The following is a 19,752-nucleotide window of genomic DNA, read 5'->3' on the forward strand; positions in this document are numbered from 1 at the left end:
TGCCTTAAAAGAAGAACTGAGGTGTCCCCAGGAGAAAGGAGAAATTCTGCCCACAGGCCACAGCTTTCACCCATACTAATAGAGTTCCACCTTATACACGATCTTCCCTTCCTGGCGGCCTACCCTATGGATTTCAGACTTAACCAGCTCCCACAACTGTGTAGGCTAATTCCTTGCAATAAATCTCTTGGGGGGCGGGGGGTGCGTGGGTGTGTGTATCTTACTGATTCTGCTTCTCTGGTTGAATTCCAACTGATATATACCACAGAGTGGAACATCATTTAGAAGTTGTAGCTCTTAGATTGAATTGAAGAGAGTATTTTATATTTTCATATGTATGATGTATGGGTGGGCTTATATGACTTCTTTTAAAAGTTACAATTGGTCAAGACAGTGGTACAACTAAATCACCTTCTTACGGAACTATTGTTCTGTAAGAGTCAACATAGGAAGTGACTACTTTTTTATTTCTCTAGACCATAAAGATAGGTCTGGGAATTCCTCATGATTTAAACCCTTTTATACTAGAGACCATCACATAACAAATACTATGAAATGCAAAGAATACCAAGAATTTTCTTTAGTTCAATGATTATAAATCTGCTTTTGTACTTTGAAGATTGCTGGACACTCTTTAGAAATTAATTCTATGTGTTGAATTATGGTGTGGCACTACACTGCATCAGTTAAGGGCTATTTACAGGGCATTGCAGCCCATAAAAGATGGGCTAGAAATAAAGGCTAAGACATTATAACCAGCAATACTGAAACATTACCAGAGAACACACACTAATTTTATCCACAAACTGTGTATCTAAGATGTACAAGGTCAAGTTGACATTTAACTGGTTGTTTTTTAATTCTGATCAAGCAAAATTCCCAGCAAGTCCCAGCAGTAGCAAGAACAGCAGTTAACAATTCACTTCTGTACAAAACCATAGCCTTACATAATACTCATTTTCCTGGGACGTCCCAAACAACCCCCTGATGGTGCAGGGATAGAAACCTGATGTGGAGAGTATAATTTGCGGGAAACTGGCTTTTTGAGAAACAGCATGACCAAGGGGCAGAGAGGACACAGGCATATAAACATAGAGTGAAACCAAAAACCCCAATGGAATAGGACCATAAGACAAATCAAAAGAGAGGTAAAGAAACTCAAGTGATAAACTATAGGGAGACAGATACCCACACATAGGAAGTAGTGGAATGGCAACACACAAAGCAAACAGTAAGAAAGAGTAGTCACATCATGCACCACAATAACTCTACATAGGAATAAAAGGCATAATATAATGACAACTATTTTTTGACAAATAAAGCCTGGTTATCTCCCAGAAGAAGCACGACTCAGATTCTAGAAATGGCCTCGAAGGGCACAGGGAAAACTAAAATTTACCTTACTTTCTAAGCAAGCCATAATACTAAATATAGTCATTTTTACTGAAAACGCTGCATCAAGATAGGGCAAAAAGATAAATCCCATATGAATAAGGAACCTTCAAATAACAGTTGCCAGTAAATCTAAAAAGAACATATGTAACTTTGGTGAAACAAAAAGAAAATCGAGCTACAGATTCAAAGACCATATTCTATTAATATTAGCTCTCACTCAACAACTGCATAACTTCAGGTATAACTCTTCTGGCTCTTAGTTCCTGCTTCCATAAAATACCACAGTAGATGTCTAAGCTCATTTCCACAAATAAAGTTATATGATTCTATTGTTTATTCATATCTTAAACTATGTTACTGAGTAACAAAATACAATGCTAATAACAAAAACAGAGTTTGGAAATGTTTTTTTTCTTTTGATAACCAAGAAACTTTGAGTTAAATCCTAAAACTAAATTACAGCCTTGTATGACCAGAGGACAGAACCATACAGCATTTTCCAATCTTTTTAAGTTACATTTTATAGAAAGAGTAGATAATTTACATCTCTCTTCCCAAAACATAAGAACTATAGAGACTAATTAAAGTTGGTATTTGGTGTGCTTTGGATATCAAATATACATATAGTCCTATTTCCTACTTTCCTTCAAATCACAACCATGTCCATAAATCAGCACTGGGGTGAAAAATGAATTTAAAAATTTTCAAGCAAGCTTCTTGGAATAACAAGCAATTAATTTCAAATGCAGATTTCTAATATAAGAAAGCAAACAAAAAAATGAAACTTTCTCAAGGAATTTCTTCTCTGAAATGAAATGGGAAATCACTAAACAATCAAAAGCATCCTGTTATTTATGAGTATGTAAGCTTATGTGTGTATATGCATATGCATACATTTGAAGAGAAGGGTACAGAGAAAATACAAAGATATACAAAAAATGCACAGAATCAAATTTTGGGACTCTGGTGATTTGTTAATTCTAACTTGATAAAATTCCAAGTATCTCATCTAGAATTGAGGAAAATGAAATTGAGTTAATATCAAAATAAGAAGAAACAAGAAGATAATTAGCCCATGCTATTCTCACTTTGAGAATAGTAAAGGAGAACTGTGAGGTTTGAATTTTTGTTGTTGTTGTCTTGGTTTCTTGAAAATTGAAATTCTATAGGCATGGAATAGGAAAAAAATAGTAACTTCAAGGGGAAAATATCAAGCTCTACCAGTAACCCTGAAAATTTAAAACTTAGTGAAGGAGACCAGATAAGGCACAAGGGGTTGAGCTCCTGCCTGGAAGGTCCCAGGTTCAGTTCCCAGTGCCTCCTAAAAACAAAGACAAACAGCAAGAAAACAAACAAAAAAACCAACTCAGGGGAGCTGATGCGACTCAGTGGTAGAATGCTGGCTTCCCATATACAAGGTTCCGGGTTCAATCTCTGGCCCCAGTACCTCAAAAAAACAAACAAAAAACAAAACAAAACAAAAAAAAGAACAAAAAAACTTAGTGAAAAATATATTGAAATAGTCTAACACTTCCTCAACCTTCAAGAGCATGAAAACAAATTATTCCTAAGGATAAGGCCTTAAGGAGTCTCATAGACTAGTGATTTCATTCTGTCAATATCAGTCTCTGGATATTAAGAAAAAAGGTAGGTGAACAGCCTTCATTTAATAAGCTTTTATTGGAAGAGCTGTTTCTATATATCTTTGAATTTATGTTAAATATAAAGTATAAAAAGAGAGGTCAAGAGGCAAATTCTTGATCTTTAGCATAAAACACTCTTTAAAAAAGACAAAATTCTGAGAGAGCTATTATTTTGGATCTACTCAAACATCGCTTATATTGAAGAATTCCAAGTCAGAGCTCCATAAATCACATGCAAGTCTCCTAAATTGTCCTCAAAATATCCCTCCTTTTTCTAATGTTGATCAATGCACTGATATAATAGCCTGCTTCTCCACATTACAGATTTGGAAAAGCCTAAAAATTCATAGCCCAAAGGAGTAACAGCTCTCAATAAGATCTAAACCAATGATAAAATGTTAACTCCTTGACCATGAGACTCATTTGCTCATTAGACAGACAAATAATAAATATGCAAGTAAAATATTTGTTATGTTCTTGATTACTGTAGTAGAAAGTTTTAATCTCTTAAAATGACTGAATACTTCCTTTCTGCCAATCAGTGATACTGAACTCTACAGTTTCCCAATTTATTTCCATTTCATGCTGCTTCTTAGAGACTGAAACAAAATGTTTACATTGACTAAAAATAAAAGGTAGATAATAAAGTAACATCAAGCACTCAAGAAGCTAAATTCAGAGGAAGATACATTTAAAAAGTATGTTCTCCAAACGCACACACTTTTAAAAGCATACTTTAACCCTTTTAACCGAGTTAGTCCTCATTCTGCTTTTCCTTTCCTTACCTTTCCAGCTCAGCTATCTTCTTATCTTTATCATTCTTCTCATTTTCCACCTCCTTCAGTATTTCTAAAAGACGATCAACTTCTGCCTGGGCCTTCAGTGATTCATCTTTGTAGCTAGTGATCTCTCTCTCTAACTGCTGTATTCGATCACTCATCTCAGGACTGGCTCTAGCTTCCAAAGTTGCCTCATGTGCCTAAAAAGAAAAGTGTTCAAATTCTGTCAGAAGCATACACGGTGGCAGTTAGCAAACTATGTCTCAAAGAACTGTCTTGTGATTCAATTTAAGCCAAGTATTACCAAATAACTACATTTAATAGTATAAAACTCTGAATTATTTTATCTTTCATAAACTGCATTAAAAACATCATCTTTAAAAATGAACTTTAACTATTAGAAATACTAACTTTGATAGAAAGATAATAATTTAGACTATAAAACTTATTACTAGCTTCTAGAATATATGCAGTTCCTCTTGAGATGACCTTGAAGAGTATAACATTTATCTGAACAAACACTTTGGTGTGTTACACTCCTTTTAGCTATACTTTGTATTTGTTATATGTATTTTTTTAGATATTTGTACAGTAATATTTCATTGCACACTATCATTCCTTATATTATCCAGAATACATCTGGATAACTATGTACAAAAATAATCACAATGAAGGAGGGAAGAAGCAGTGTTTTGGTAATGATTAAAAAATGAACAAATGATAGGCCTATGAGGGAATTTATTCTAATTTCTGAGATTAACCAAAGATGAATTATAATATCACCAACAATTCGAAAACCCAAATATAACCACTACTAATACGTCAGAGTATTTCCTTCCTTGTCTTTTTCTGTCTTTTGTCTCTTTCTCCCCATTCATGAGGCACATATTTCTAAAACAAATATAATAAAATACATAATTAGTATACAGACATTACCAATAAAAATTTGCATATACTCCCACCAAACAGAGATAATGATATCACAATGATGTGAATCCTTCCTATATATTTTATCTTACAACACAGATCATACATAATACAATTTGGTAATCAGTTTTTGTTTTTGTTTTTTCTTATTCCCCACTCCATTGTCTGCTCTCTGAGTCCATAAGCTGTGTGTTCTTCTGTGTCTGTTGTATTCTCATTGGGGGGCTCCAGGAACCCATCCTGGGACCTTGGAGTGGGAGAGAGGTGATCATTCTCTTGCCCCACCTCAGCTCCCTAGTTCGCTGCATCTCATATTGTCTCTTCTCTATGTCTCTTTTTTGTTGCGTCATCTTGCTGAGTCAGCTCTCCGTATGGGTGGCTCCACTTCTGGGGGGTCTGTGCACTCCTTGTGCGGGGGCCACTCCTTGCATGGAGGGCACCCCTGTGCAGGGCGACACTCCTGGCGCACAGCAGCATTCCATGTGGGCCAGCTCACCACACAGGCCAGGAGACCCTGGGTATCGAACCCTGGACCTCCTCTATGGTGGGGGAAGCTCTATATCTGTCACTTAGGTTTACCATGAACATTTCCCAATGGTCTTATACATAATATAAAAATAATTGTTAATAGCAGTTTATTCCATCTACATACATATCAATATTTACTCAATTACCTATCATTAGAGATTCAAGTTCATTCTTATTTTTCATTATTTTAAATCAATACTGCTTCCTCTGGGAAATTATCTCCATATCCTGACCCTCCTATGGCTCTGTGTAATGAGTATTCCTTCTTAAGAGAAAGAGCATAAAACTGTGTCCAAGACATGACAAAAGTAATGTATCTTTTTCCTTTTAGTACATTTTTGTACTAAAGATGGATGATGAACACAATGTGTAGGCTCCTTTTCTACAGAGATCTTGTAAACTTTCCTTTAACAAACCAAACCATTTAAGAAAGAATCCATGTAAGAATTAAACTGGGAGTTTGTCCCAGGAAGGTTTACTGTGATATATTTATTACTCTGTTCTCCTGTAAACAAGTCTTTTAAACAATAGGAATTTATTTTCTCACAGGTGTCAGTAGGATCATGCTTTCTCTGATGTTTATAGTGTTCTAATGATGGCTTGCTGGCATAATTCAATCTTTACCTCTGTCACATGGACATCTGTCTTCTTCTATTTCTACTCCTGACTATATCCAAATTTCCTCTGCTTATAATGACTCCAGTCATTTTGTTTTAAGGCAACTCTGAATCAGTTTAGCCTCATCTTCATAGGATCTTTGAAGATTCTATTTAAGTTCAAATCCACAGGCCTAGGGATTAGGAATTGAATATGTCTTTGTGGGCAGCATGATTCAATCCCTAACACCCATATTCAATACATTCATCAAATTTTCTCCTATCTGTGCTGACATCACCTCAGTCAATTTTAGAACATTTTCATTACTCCAAAAGGAAAAATTCCACACCCCCTTATACCCCAATATTGTAGCCCTTTAGTATTGATTTATCTTCTTTGCCATTGCTGTAAAAATATAATAATAATACTGTTATTATCACCCATAAGTTACAGTAGTTGGTAATTTTCTCAAATATCTCCATATTCTTAACACTTTGTAAAATAACATTCTTAAAATTACACTATTAACCACAATCTTCATCCACCACCAAAATCACTAAGTTATACAGTCTCCACATTATTCTCTAGTTTCCCTTCAACTGAAATATTACACCAGACTACACCTTTTAGTCACAATGACATTTATAAATCAGCAGTTATTTATACTCACTATAATGTATTACCAACAATTCTATTCAACATTTTCACTAAATCTTTAACTTTAAAAAAATATTTATTTATCCACCCTCCCCCTTTGTTGTTGTTTGTGCTTGCTTTCTGCTCTCTGTATCCATTTGCTATGTTTTTTCCATGTATGCTTGCCTTTTCCTCTTGTCTTTATCTTTAGGAGGGACCAGGAACCAATCCCAGGGCCTTCCAGTGCCAAGAGAGCCACTCAACTGCTTGAGCCACCTCAGCTCCCTGGTCTGCTGCACTGATCACTGTCTCTCCTCTGCATCTTCTTTTGCTGCATCATCTTGCTGCGCCAGCTCTTCCAGGCACAGGCCATCAGCTTGCCACAGCGCAGACCAGCTTGCCTTCACCAGGAGGGTTGGGAATCGAACCTGGGGCCTCCCATATGGTAGATGGGAGCCCATCTGCTTCCCTTCAATAAATCTTATTAAAAACTCTACATACATTAGGCATTGGCTCCCATTCTCAACTCACAATTTCCTAATAACTTAAATTCTACATTTTACCTCCATGAATTTACTCATTGTTTTAGTTCATATTAAAAAGACCATATAGTATTCGTCCTTTATATATAAATATTTGTTTTTATTATTATGTTCAGGTGGCACCAGGGATTGAACCTGCAATCTCATAAATGTGAAGCACATGCTCAACCATTGAGCTACACATGCGCCGCAATATTTGTCCTTTTGTGTCTAATTTATTTCACTCAACATGTCCTGGAAGTTCACCTATGTTGTCACATGCATCCCAATTTCAATTATTCTTACAGTTGAATAGTATTCCATTGTATGTACATACCACATTTTGTTTATCCACTCATCAGTTGATGGACAATTGGGTTCTTTCTTATTTTAGCAATTGTGAATAATGCTATTATGAACATCAATGTGCAAATATCAGCTCACATCCTTGCTTTCAGTTCTTCTGAATATATTGCTAGGAACGGGATTGCTGGATCACACAGCAGTTCTATATTTAGTTTCCTGAGGAACCACCAAACTGCCTGTCACAAAGGCTGCCGCTAATTCCCACCAACAGTGAAGCCTTCCTTTCTTTCCACATCCTTTCCAGCACTTGCAGTTTTCTGTATTTTTTTTTAAGATTTTTTTATTTATTTCTCTCCCCACCCCCCACTTGTCTGCTCTCTGTGTCCATTCACTGTGTATTCTTCTGTGACCACTTCTATCCTTATCAGCAGCACCAGGAATCTGTGTTTCTTTCCACTGCGTCACCTTGTTGTGTCAGCTCTCCGTGTATGCAGCGCCATTCTTGGGCAGGCTGCACTTTCTTTCGCACTGGGTAGCTCTCCTTACGGGGTGCACTCCTTGCGCATGGGGCTCCCCTACGTGGGGGACACCCCTGCGTGGCACAGCACTCCTTGCGCATATCAGCACTGCGCATGGGCCAGCTCCACACGGGTCAAGGAGGCACAGGGTTTGAACCGCGGACGTCCCATGTGGTAGGCGGACGCCCTATCTATTGGGCCAAGTCCACCTTCCTCTGTTTTTTTAATAATAGTCATTCTCTAAGGTGTGAAATGATAGCTCAGTGTGGTTTTGATTTGCATTTCCCTCACAGCTAATGATGCTGAGCATTTCTTCAAGTGCTTTTTGGCCATTTGTATTTCCCCTTTGGAGAAATGTCTAGTCCAGCCTTATACCCATTTTTTAATCAAGTTGTCATTTTATCATTGGGTTGCATGATGTCTTTATATAGCACGGTTTTTGATGACTATTTCAATCTACTTACTTGTGACTGGTTTGTTTAGGCCCTCCATATCTTCCAGGGTCAGTATAGCCTGCATGTGTATTTGTAGGAATTTGCCTGTTTCATTAACATTGTCTAGTATGTTAACATAGAGTTGGTTTATAGCATCCTATTATGATCTCTTTTATTTCAGTGAAGTTAGTAGTAATGTTCCCACTCTCATCTCTGATTTTATTTATTTCTATCTTCTCTGTTTTTCAGTCAAGGGTTTGTTCATTCTGTTGATCTGTTCAAAGAACCAACTTTTAGTTTTCTTGATTCTATTTGCTTTTGTACTCAGTTTGATTTATTTCTGCTTTAATCTTTGTTATTTCTTTCCTTCAGCTTACTTGGGGATTTGTTTGCTGTTCTTTTTCAAGTTCCTGAAGATGTTCAATTAGGTCTTTGATTTTAGCTTTCTTCTATTTTTTTTAAAGATTTATTTTATTTATTTCTCTCCCCACCCCGCCCCGCGCCCCAGTTGTCTGTTCTCTGTGTCCATTTGCTGCATGTTCTTCTTTGTCCACTTCTGTTGTCAGCAGCACAGGAATCTGTGTTTCTTTTTGTTGCGCCATCTTGCTGCGATAGCTCTCCATGTGTGCAGCGCCATTCCTGGGCAGGCTGCACTTTCCTTCACACTGGGTGGCTCTCCTTACAGGGTGCAGATCTTGCGCGTGGGGCTCCCCTACGTGGGGGGCACCCCTGCATTGCATGGCACTCCTTGCATGCATCAGCACTGCACGTGGGCCAGCTCCACACGGGTCAAGGAGGCCCGGGGTTTGAACCATGGACCTCCCATGTGGTAGACAGATGTCCTATCCACTGGGCCAAGTCCGCTTCCCTCTTTCTTCTATTTTAACATAGGCATTGAGGGTTATAAATTTCCCTCTCAATACTGTCTTTGCTGCATCCCATAAGTTTTGATATGTCATATTCTTGTTTTCATTCATCTCAAGATACTTACTGATTTCTCCTGAGATTTCTTCTTTGACCCATTGAGGGTTTAAGAGTATACTGCTTAACCTCCATATATTTGTGAGTTTTTCCTTTTGTCCACTTGCTGGTTTCCAGCTTCATTCCAGTATGATCAGAAATAATGTTTTGTATAATTTCAGTATTTTTAAATTTATTGAGAATTGTTCTGTGACCCAACACATGGTTTATCCTGGAGAAAGACCCATGAGCACTTGAGAAAAATGTATATCCTGCTGTTTTGGGGGGCAATGTTCTATACGTGTCTATGAGATCTAGTTCATTTATCTTCTCATTCAGGCTCTTTTTCCTTATTGATCCTTTGTCCAGTTGTTCTATCCAAGGATGAGAGTGTTGTATTGAAGTCTTCAATGACTATTGTATAAACATCTATTTCTCTCTTCATTTTTTAAGTATTTGCCTCATGTATTTTGGGGCACCCTAGTTAGGTGCAAAATAATTTCTTTTCTTGGTAAATTGCTCTTTTTGTTAATATATAATGTCCTTCTTAATCTCTTAAAGCACTTTTGTTTTTAAAATCTATTTTGTCCAATATTAGTATTGTTAGTCCATCTCTTTTTTGATTACTGTTTATGTGGAATATCTTTTTTCAATGTTTTACTTTCAGTCTATTTGTGTATTTGTATGTAAGATGAGTCTCGTGTAGAGAACATATGGTTGGCTGACAGTTTTTTATCAACTGTGCAAATCTCTGTCTTTTGATTGTTGCGGTAAAGCCATTAACATCCAATGTTAATACTGTAAAGGCATTACTTACTTTGTCCATTAAATCTCTTGGCTTTCCATTAACCTATCTTACTACTATCTGTCTTTTTACCCTTTTTGTTACCCTTACTATAATAATAATTTTCATATATATTCTCTTCTCCAGGCCTCTCTTTCCTGACTTTTCCCTTCATAATGCAGCACTCCCTTTAAAATCACTTGTAAATCTGATCTCCTGGTGACATACTCTTTTAGCTTTCATTCATCTAGTAAGACTTTAAACTCACCCTCAGTTCTGAAGGAAACTTTTGCCAGATAAAGAATTCTTGGCTGAAAGTTTTTCTCTTTTAGAACCTTTAATGTATTATACCACTGCCTTCTTGTCTCCATGATTTCTGCTGAGAAATTGGTACTTGGTCTTATTGCAAGTCCCTTGTATGTGATTAACTGTTTTTCTCTTGGTGCTTTCAGAATTCTCTCTTTATTCTGGAATTTGACATTCTGAATAGATGTCTCAGAGAAGGTTTATTCAGATTTATTCTGTTTGGGGTTGTCTTTCTTGGATATTGACATTTATATCTTTCATAAAGGTTGGGAATTTTTTGGTCATTATTTCCTCAGGTATTTTTCTGACCCTTTTCCATTTTCTTCTCCTTCTGCGACACCTATAATGTGTAAGTTTGTGCATTTAATTTTGTCATTCAATATCATGAAAGCTTGTTCCATTTTCCCGATTCTTTTCTCTTTCTGTTATCCCATCTTTTCTTTGTAGTTACCATGAGGTTTAAATTAAGCAAACTAAATGTATAAAAAACTCATTTTTGTTTTGGTATCAGTATAACTTCAAAAGCATTATACTACTCCATATCCCTAACTTTAACCAATTCTTGTCACAATTATATATATATACATTCTGAGTCCCAAACCACTGGTTTATCCTTAATGCTTTGTGCATTTGCCTTTTAGATGCTGTAGGAAGTAAAAAAATACATATGATAAAATAGAATAGTACTGGCATTTTTATTTTCCTATGTTATTATCTGTACTGGAAATCTTCAATTCGTCACATGAGCTTCAGTCAATTGACTACTGTCCTTTCCTTTTAACCTGCAGAATTCTCTTTAGCATTTTTTGTAGGGCCAGTCTAGTGGTGCTGAACTCCCTCAGCTTTTATCTGGGAATGTCTTAGTCCCTCCCCTAATTTTTGAAAGACAGTTTTGTCAGATATAGAATTCTTAGGATGGCAATTTTTTTATTTCAACATTTAGACATTAGTTTCCCACTGTCTTCTCGACTCTTTGGCATCCTATGAGAAATTAGCACTTATTTTTACTGAGGCTCCCTTGTATGTAATACAACACTTCTCTCAAGGCTTTCACAATTCTATCTTTGGCATTTGACAGTTTGATTATAACATGGTGTAGTGTGGGTCTATTAGTGTTTATCCTGTATGAAGTTCATTAAGCAACCTGGATGTGTATATTCAAGTAATTCATTTAATTTGGGAAGTTTTCAGTCATTATTTCTTTGAATATTTTCTATGCTCCTTTCTCTCCTTCTCTTTCTGGGACTCCCATAATGTATATATTAGTATCCTTGCTGGTATTCCACAGGTTCCTCAGGCTCTGTTCACTTTTCCTCATTCTTTCTTCATTCTGTTCCTCAGACTGGATGATTTCAATTATCTTCAACTTTACTTATTCTTTCTTCTGTCAGCTCCAAATTGTTGTTGAATACCCCTTCAGGAAATTTTTAATTTCTGTTACTGTGGTCTTCAGCTCTGTTTGGTTTCTTCTCATAATTTCCACCTCTCTATTGATACTTTTTTTGTGTTTATCTTTCATTTTACTGATTTCCTTTAATTCTTTATACATGTTTTCATTTAGCTCTCTGAGAATACTTAAGACAATTTTTCAAAAGTCTTCGTCTGGTATGGCCCAGGTCTGACCTTCACTGATGGTTTCTAATGCTTGAATCTTCCCCTTTGCCTGAGCCATCAATTAATATTTTTTCATATGTTTTATCATCTTTGGTTGAAACCTGGATATTCTGATACTTTAATGTGCTCCTGTCCTGCTGGAATTTAGACTATGAGGCATCTGTTCCTCAAGTTTGTAATCCAGGTAGTGTTATGACAGAGCTTTCCCTGACTACCAGCAGTCTAACTAAACAAAAAAAAAGGAAAAAGGAAAATGCCTTTCCTAGTCTTTGTAGATTGACCTGTGTGAGTTATTTACTTCAGAGCTTATCCACATAACAAGTTTAGAGTATACTTCTAGTACAAAGCGTAGGGGCCACTCTGATCCTTTCTGTACATGCCCCTTATCTAGGACATACATGTTTGACCCTTGGAATTTCCTTGTTTACATGGATGTGAATGCCCCTCTTCCCTAGCAAACAGTTTCCACAGTCTCAGGAACTGAACTCTATGTCCTATAGTCAGTAATCCCTTGCCCCAGGGGAGCCACTTGACTGTACTCCCACAATGTTCTGTAGTAGAACTCTGCAAGTTCCCTTCTACACACAGACAAATTTTGGTACAGCAAGTCCCTCAGGCCACAACCAGACTGGGCCAGGAATAGATACTCCCAGTACATGCACGAGTGTAAACTGCTCCCTCTGGAAGTGGGACCAGAGATCCACAGTGGGAGTGTGCTGGATCTGATGGCGCTACAGAGAGGTTAGAGAAGGGGAAAGCCAGGGATCCAGGAGAGCCTACCACTTTTAAGTAGTCTTTTTTTTTTTTAATTTGGCACACTCCCAAGTATTACAGTCTTTAACTGTGTTCTCGAGCTTTGAGAGAGATGTTTCTGCCAGTTCTTGCTGGTTGTTCAAACTTTCTGTGGGAAACAGAGCCCTGAACCTTCCTACTCTACCATCTTTATTAAGGTACAGCCTTCCCATGGACTACTTTTTAAAAATACAGTAGTTTAACAGAGAGGGAGAGAGGAAAATGGTAGTTCTAAGGAGTAGCAAGACCAAGGGATATTTTATAGAAAGACGAGCATATTTATATACAAACAGGGCAAAAAAAAAACAAAAGAAGAGACTGAAGATGCAAACAAAAACAAGAATAATTACAATAATACCAATCCCCATGTAGAATGGAGGTGATGAGACAAGCAACAGGAGAGGGTTTAGGGTGGAAGCTAGAAAAGGTGACTGCACAAACAAACCAGAAGCCCAGAAGTTATCCACTGTCTTTGGGATAATTGGTTTATAAGAATTTATTGTAAATACACTATTTAAACTCCATAAATATAATTACTGCCTTTCAGCTCTCTAGGCCTTCATGCATGCTGGTAAATCTTTATCTTGAGGTCTCAGTTTTAGTAAATGTCACTTCCTCCATGACCTTGATCTAGATTAGGTCACTTTGATACATGCTCCATCATACCTTTTGATTTACTGCAATTACTTGCTTTGAGTGTCTATTTTCCCTGATAGAGACTGTAAATTCTATGTGACAGTTCTATCTTATACAACACCATATCCTCAGTGCTCAGAAGGTAAATTAAAGAGAGTAGAAACTCAAAACATTTGTTGAAACAAAGAATATGCACAAAGTAGGGGGATAATTTCCACTTCATTTGTTTTAAAAAGCCCATGGACCAGAAAGTAAATGTAGCTCAAGTGACTAGGTTCCTGTCTACCATATAGGAGGTCCAGGGTTCAATTTCCAGGGCCTCCTGGTGAAGGCGAGCTGGATCAAGTGGTGAGCTGGCCTGAACAGAGAGCTGACCCACACGGAGTGCTGGTCCATGTAGAGTGGTGGCCTCTGTGGGGAGCTGACCTGCACAGGAGTGCTGCCCCATGCAGGAGTGCTGGCCTGCATGGAGTGCTGGCCCACACTGAGAGCTGTGCAACAAAAAGAGATAGAGGAGAGAAAATAAGAGATGCAGCAGACCAGGGAGCTGAGGTGGCACAAGAGATTACGCACCTCTCTCCCACTCTGGAAGGTCCCAGGATCTAGGCTCCCAGTACCACCTAAAGAGAAGACAAGCAGACACAGAAGAATACACTATGAATGGACAGGGAGCAGACAATTGGGGGGGGGGGGGAGAGGTTAAATAAATAAATCTTAAAAAAAAAAAAAAAAAAAAAAAAAGTCCCTGAACCTGGATGGTAGGAAAAGAAAACTGATTCGGAGGAGAAAATAATCAAAAGCTAAATATAAGTGCAATGTTAAATGTATTCCTCCTCCCCCCCTCCAAAAAAAATGCCAGTAGGATGATCAAGAATAGCACGACATATTTTAAAGATCAGATAAATCAAAGTAGAAAAAAAATGAATGGTATTATGAAACACCACTTATTAATTATAATAACAAATTCTATATCAGAATAGTTTACATCTAAACTCTTACAAAGTTAATTTGGGTTTAAAATGAAACAGCAGAAATGTAAATATTTCCCAAAGTTTGGGAGAGAATTTTTTTGACTCATAGAAACTTTTCCAGTTTGTGTTTACCTCAATATACCTTAGAAAGTCATTCAAAAAAATCTCAAGTTCCTACTTGAGAAAGGGTGAGATGAGAAGGTCAAGTGTATTAACTGTTCTATAGGGTAATAAGACACATGAGCAACACAGAAAAAAACATGAATCAGGACTTTACAGCACAGCTTTGCCAGGTCCCTTACTAGGTTGGAAAATGACAACATTATCTCATGATGTTGAAGGGAGAGAAGAGTCAGGAAGAAAAGAAAGAAAAGTTGAAGGAAATGGTTTAGGAATATGACAAGCAAGATAAAGAAAAGAAAAATCTTAAAAATATGAGTTTAGAAAAAAAAGGTTCGATTTTTTTCCCATGGATTTCTTTACAAGAAAAAAGGAATTTAACATTGCTATCATTTTTTAAAATTCTGTTTAACTCAAAAGTTGAGTTTTCAACCCTTTCTTCAGTAAGTGTGAAGTGATTATCTTATGCTAAAGATGCAGAATACTAAAATTGAGATATAAGATATAAATTCTTAAGCTGTAAATAGGTAAAAAAATTATTCCGGTGTATCATGACCTAATAACCAGTCATTTTCTACACCACACAAAAAATTAAAGCAGCTAAGAAAATTACTTTGAAATTTTCAATGATAAGCACAGTCTTTTGCCTAGATTATAGATTAGAACACTAACCACACCCCAGTTATGAATTTCAGCATGAAGAAAATATGCCAAATATTACTTCGTGTAAATCTACAAATAAATTATAAAGCAAAAAGACCACTATCATAAAAGACAAAGATAAAATTATAAGTCAAATAAGCTGCTGAGAAAAATTAAAATTATAGGCAATAAAAAAGTATCTGATACAGTATTTTTCCTATTTTTTAAAATGTAATAATGTCAGGGGAAGTACTTACCTACTAGAACGCAATAAAATATGAAATAGGATAATTTACAATTGTTTTGAATCTTTTATTTTGCTACCCATTACCTCAATCTTAAATTATTCTAAGGAAGAAATTTCTAAATTCAAAGGTTTTTCTTTTGAATACAGGTAATTTTCTATTTGAATTAACTAGTTTAGCAATACTTTGATAATAAAGTAAAAACAAGTTTGTTTGACATCTAGCAGAATTAAGAAAGCTATACAATGCATCTATATTGTTAATTCAGACCTGTGTGACCTATTCCCAAATTCCTGGGGATACGTAACTTATTTATTATATAAATACTTATAAGTAAACCTGATGTCCAAATATAGGCAATAAGCTTTTTTAAAAATTATTACTTTAGTTTTTTTCCTAAATGGCAAAATTCAAGTAAATATCTTCATAACAATGAATAGGTCTGTTCCATATGGAAAACTACAATAACCAGCTCTGACAAGTAAAAAAGTCTGGAAGTCAGCACTCCCATCCTTACAACAAGAAAAGCCCTCACATTTTCATGGAGTTTTACTTCAGGAACACACCAGATTCTAACAGTGAAGAGTTGAAAAAGAGTCTCTCAAGACTAGCAGGAGGGAAGAGTAACTGTCCTAGCTTGTTTTTTTTTTTTTTTTTTTTTTGTGGACCCCAGAAAATTAAGTTGCTATTCCTGTGCCTGTAAACACAGTGTAGACCAGGCCATTTGATTAGATTCAGTTACGGGACCTTGATTTGATCACTTAGATTGCTTTCGATTGGACTACATCAGTGAGGCACAACACAGGTTGGGTCTCTGGCCTCTTGCTGGGTCTTATATAAATTGAGAACACACAGAGAGAAAGACACACAGAAAGGGGAGCCCTGCCATTTTGACACAGCGATGTGAGAGCGAGGACTCCAGGTCACCTATAGCTGCAGAAAGACAGATAAGCCACTAGAGGCTCAAGGAGATGAAGCCCAGGGAGATATGCCTGACCACCCCACAGCTGTGCTTGAGGAGACAGTAGAGTTACCACGTGGCAGGACTTGAGGATCTCTAGCAGCCAAAAATGAAGTATGAAACCCCCAAGAGGCTGGGCCCACAGACCAGCTCAGGGCTGAAGAAGCCAGCCACATGCCTGACCTATCAAAGTTGAGCTCCAGGAGACAGTAGATTCTGGAGGGGAAAGCAGGGACTTGAACAGAGATCAGACACCATTTTGCCTAGCCACGGGACAGGACACCAAGATTACCAGCAGCTGACTTTGGTAAGAGAGCATCAATGAAGGTGCCTTGATTTGGACATTTCACAGCCTCAAAACGTTAAGAACTTCCCCTAATAAAATTCCCATTATAAAAGCCAAACCAGGGGAGTGGGTGTAGCTCAGCAGTTGAATGCCTACTTCGCATGTAGGAGGTCCTGGACTCAACTGCTGGGACTTTCTTAAAAAAACAAACAAAAAAAAAAAAACCCACCTATTTCTGGTGTCTTGCATTGGCAGCCTTTTACAAACTAACAGAGTAACCACTGAGAAATGCACCCAGTGTATTCTCCATCCAAAGGCCAACTAACCAGAAGCAAAGACTTTACCAGATCTTTATCCCACCCAAGGGATGGGCATTTCTCCCACTCTATTCTCCTCTTGCCTCCTGTCTCCTGTCTAGGGATAAGTGGGGGGGGGGGGGGGGGGTGGAGAGGAGGAAGCTAAGAAACCACTGTGAAGATGATAGCCAGGTCCATAAAAGACAGATTTAATCGTAAGATTATAGAATGTTTCCCTTCCCCCTCATTTTCCCACCACACCAACAGAGCTCCAAGATAATAAGAGCTGCAAGATAAAAACTGACAGAAGTCCAAAGTAATCAGGGAAGACAGAAACAAGGAGACTAGAAAAAATGAAGCCTCTAGCACTTACAACTGTAGCAAATAATAAACACAGCCCAACTTTTAGCCAGATTAACATAAAACCTCACACTACAGGTCTATTTGCCTTAATTTCTACTACTTGACACAAAAATTACAAGACATGCTAAAATGCAAGGAAAAAAAGTCTAAAGAGATAAAGCATCAGAAACAGACTTAGATTTGACTCAGATGTTGGCATCATCAGACAGGGAGTTAAAAATAACTAATATGTTAAAGGCTATAATGAAAAAAGCATACAACATGCAAGAACAGATGGGTAAAGTAAGCAGAAAGATGGAAACTCTAAGAAAGAGTATAAAGGAATTGCTAGAAATAAAAAATACTTTAACAGGGAGTGGATGTGGCTCGGGCAGTTCGGTGCCCACCTCCTATAGGGGAGGTCCCAGATTTGGTTCCCAGTGTCTCCTAAAGAAGAAACAGACAATAAGCAAAAACAATGAACAAAAACAATCAGCAAACAGACAAGGGAGCCATCTGCAGGGGAGGGTGAACACTGTAACAGAAATAAAGAATGCCTTTGGGCTCTTCAGAAGAATCAGTGAACTTGAAGATAATTCAATAGAAACTTCCTAAACTGAAAAGCAGAAAGGCAGAAAGGTAGGAATGAGGCAGGGTATAACAGGGGACCTGAGGGGAAAAGGTGTCATAGAAAAGCATGAGGGCGATAAGGACAAAACAGTCAGTTCTGTGTAAAACTCGTGCTTGCAGGTACCCAATCTTTGCCTGTGTCTGACAGTAGTCAGTCCCCTGGAAGTTATGCTAATCTCTTCTCAGGAAACTGGAAGGTAGAGGCAATTTCTTCCTTTATCACATTGCAAAGAAATGCAGACCTTGTATAGTGAAATTTGCATCATATATTTTAAAAGCACAAACAAAAAAATCTAAAATTACAAGGGAGCAAGGGGAGTTTCTTCCCTTATGTTCTACTGAGGGAATTAATCCTTTTATTATTATTTTAAATTTGTATTTGCCCTTACAATACAAAAACTTTATACTATACATATCATATACAAAGTACAGAAAACCAAAGACAAAGAGAAAAGTTTGAAGAAAGGCAGAGGGGAAAAACACCTTACCTACAGAGGAAAAAGGATAAGAATTAAAGTGGGCTTCTTATCAAACATCATGTAAGCAAGAAAAGAGTGGAGTAAAATAAAGCATTGAAATTTAAAATAACAACGAACAGTAATTCTATATCCGGCATAAATACCCTTCAAAAGTGAGGGTGAAATACCTTCTCAAACAAAAACTGAGGGAATTCAAATTGCCAGGAGACCCACTGTAACCAAGGCTTAAGAATTAACAAATGATTATGATTACTGAATCATTATAGATGTTTTCACTTTTCTAGTATATTGTAAAAGTAGGTACCTGAAATTCCAGAAACTTGCTAAATCTCTGGTGACTATAAAACTATTCACCAGTTATGTTGTGATTGTAAAGACCCTTGTGCCTGACCCTGTTTTGTGCCCACCATTTATCCTGTTTTACAACATCAAAGTCTTATAATTATTAGACAGCCCTTAATGTAATGAAGGAACATGAATCAGCAATACCCCAGTTACTCATTGGCATAAACCTGCTAAAGTAGGATACTATAAAACTATATAAAATTACTATAGCTTGGAAAGGCAAATTTTAACCATTAGGCCTCTTATCTCCTTGCTATGTGTTAGTAATAAAAACACTTGCTCTCTTTGAAACCCTAGTGTCTCAGGAATTCATTGGTCTTTGAAGTTCTGTGGGCAGAAAAGAATCCTGATTTTGCTCAGTAGCACCACCTTACAAGAAATGTCACAAGAAGTCTTGGGGTATAAGGAAATTATATAGTTCAGAAACTCGGATTACATAAAGAAAGGAACAGCATCAGAGAAGGAATAAATAAATACTTTATTTTTCTTATTCTTAATTGATCTAAAAGAGCTTTTAAAAAATAATAGTAACAATGTTATTGTACAACTACAGCACATGGATAAATGAATCACAGCAATATCATAAGGGTCTGGAGGGAGGAATTGGGAACGACCTATTATAAAGTATCTGTAGTGCTCTTCAAACAGGCTAGAGTATTTGGAAGTGGACTAAGATTAGTTAAAAATGTATATTTCAGGGGTGGAGCCAAGATGGCATCAGAGAATGGAGCTCCTGGAGTCAGCTCGTGAAACAGGGCAGTTGGTGGTCACCCAGAGCTACCTAAAGCATCTGTTTGGATGACCCAGGAGACCAGAGGAGTATCCTGCATCATCCTTGACAGTGTGGAAGGAGGAGCATATCCATGTGTGCAGAGGAATCATGAGTACAGCACTCCACGCTGCGGAGGTTGGTGCTCGTGGTGTGCAAGCCACCTAAGGAGCTATTCCGTGGTTGGAGTTGGAAGTTCCATTTCCCCAATAAAAATGGGAGGAAAACACGGTGTGGTGCCGACTTCAGCTACTGATAATTGGATTAGGCAGGTTGAAGCAGAATCTGAG

The 19,752-nt window shown here is 37.3% G+C and overlaps 1 protein-coding gene across 24 annotated transcripts in view; it reads right to left on the bottom strand.

Annotated features, from left to right (window-relative positions):
- Positions 1-19,752, bottom strand: part of ERC1 (ELKS/RAB6-interacting/CAST family member 1) — a 661,999-nt gene that overhangs the window by 385,532 nt on the left and 256,715 nt on the right. For all 24 annotated transcript variants that reach the window (XR_011646640.1, XR_011646637.1, XR_011646639.1 and 21 more), the window contains one exon: positions 3,824-4,017. Coding sequence is in view for 17 of the 24 variants with exons in the window: in XM_058282535.2 (XP_058138518.1) it covers positions 3,824-4,017 (194 nt within the window). In the remaining 7 variants the exon portion in view is untranslated. The remainder of the gene's footprint in view (positions 1-3,823; positions 4,018-19,752) is intronic.

The sequence above is a fragment of the Dasypus novemcinctus genome, chromosome 20 (genome assembly GCF_030445035.2).
Source record: "Dasypus novemcinctus isolate mDasNov1 chromosome 20, mDasNov1.1.hap2, whole genome shotgun sequence".
Lineage (NCBI taxonomy): Eukaryota > Metazoa > Chordata > Mammalia > Cingulata > Dasypodidae > Dasypus > Dasypus novemcinctus.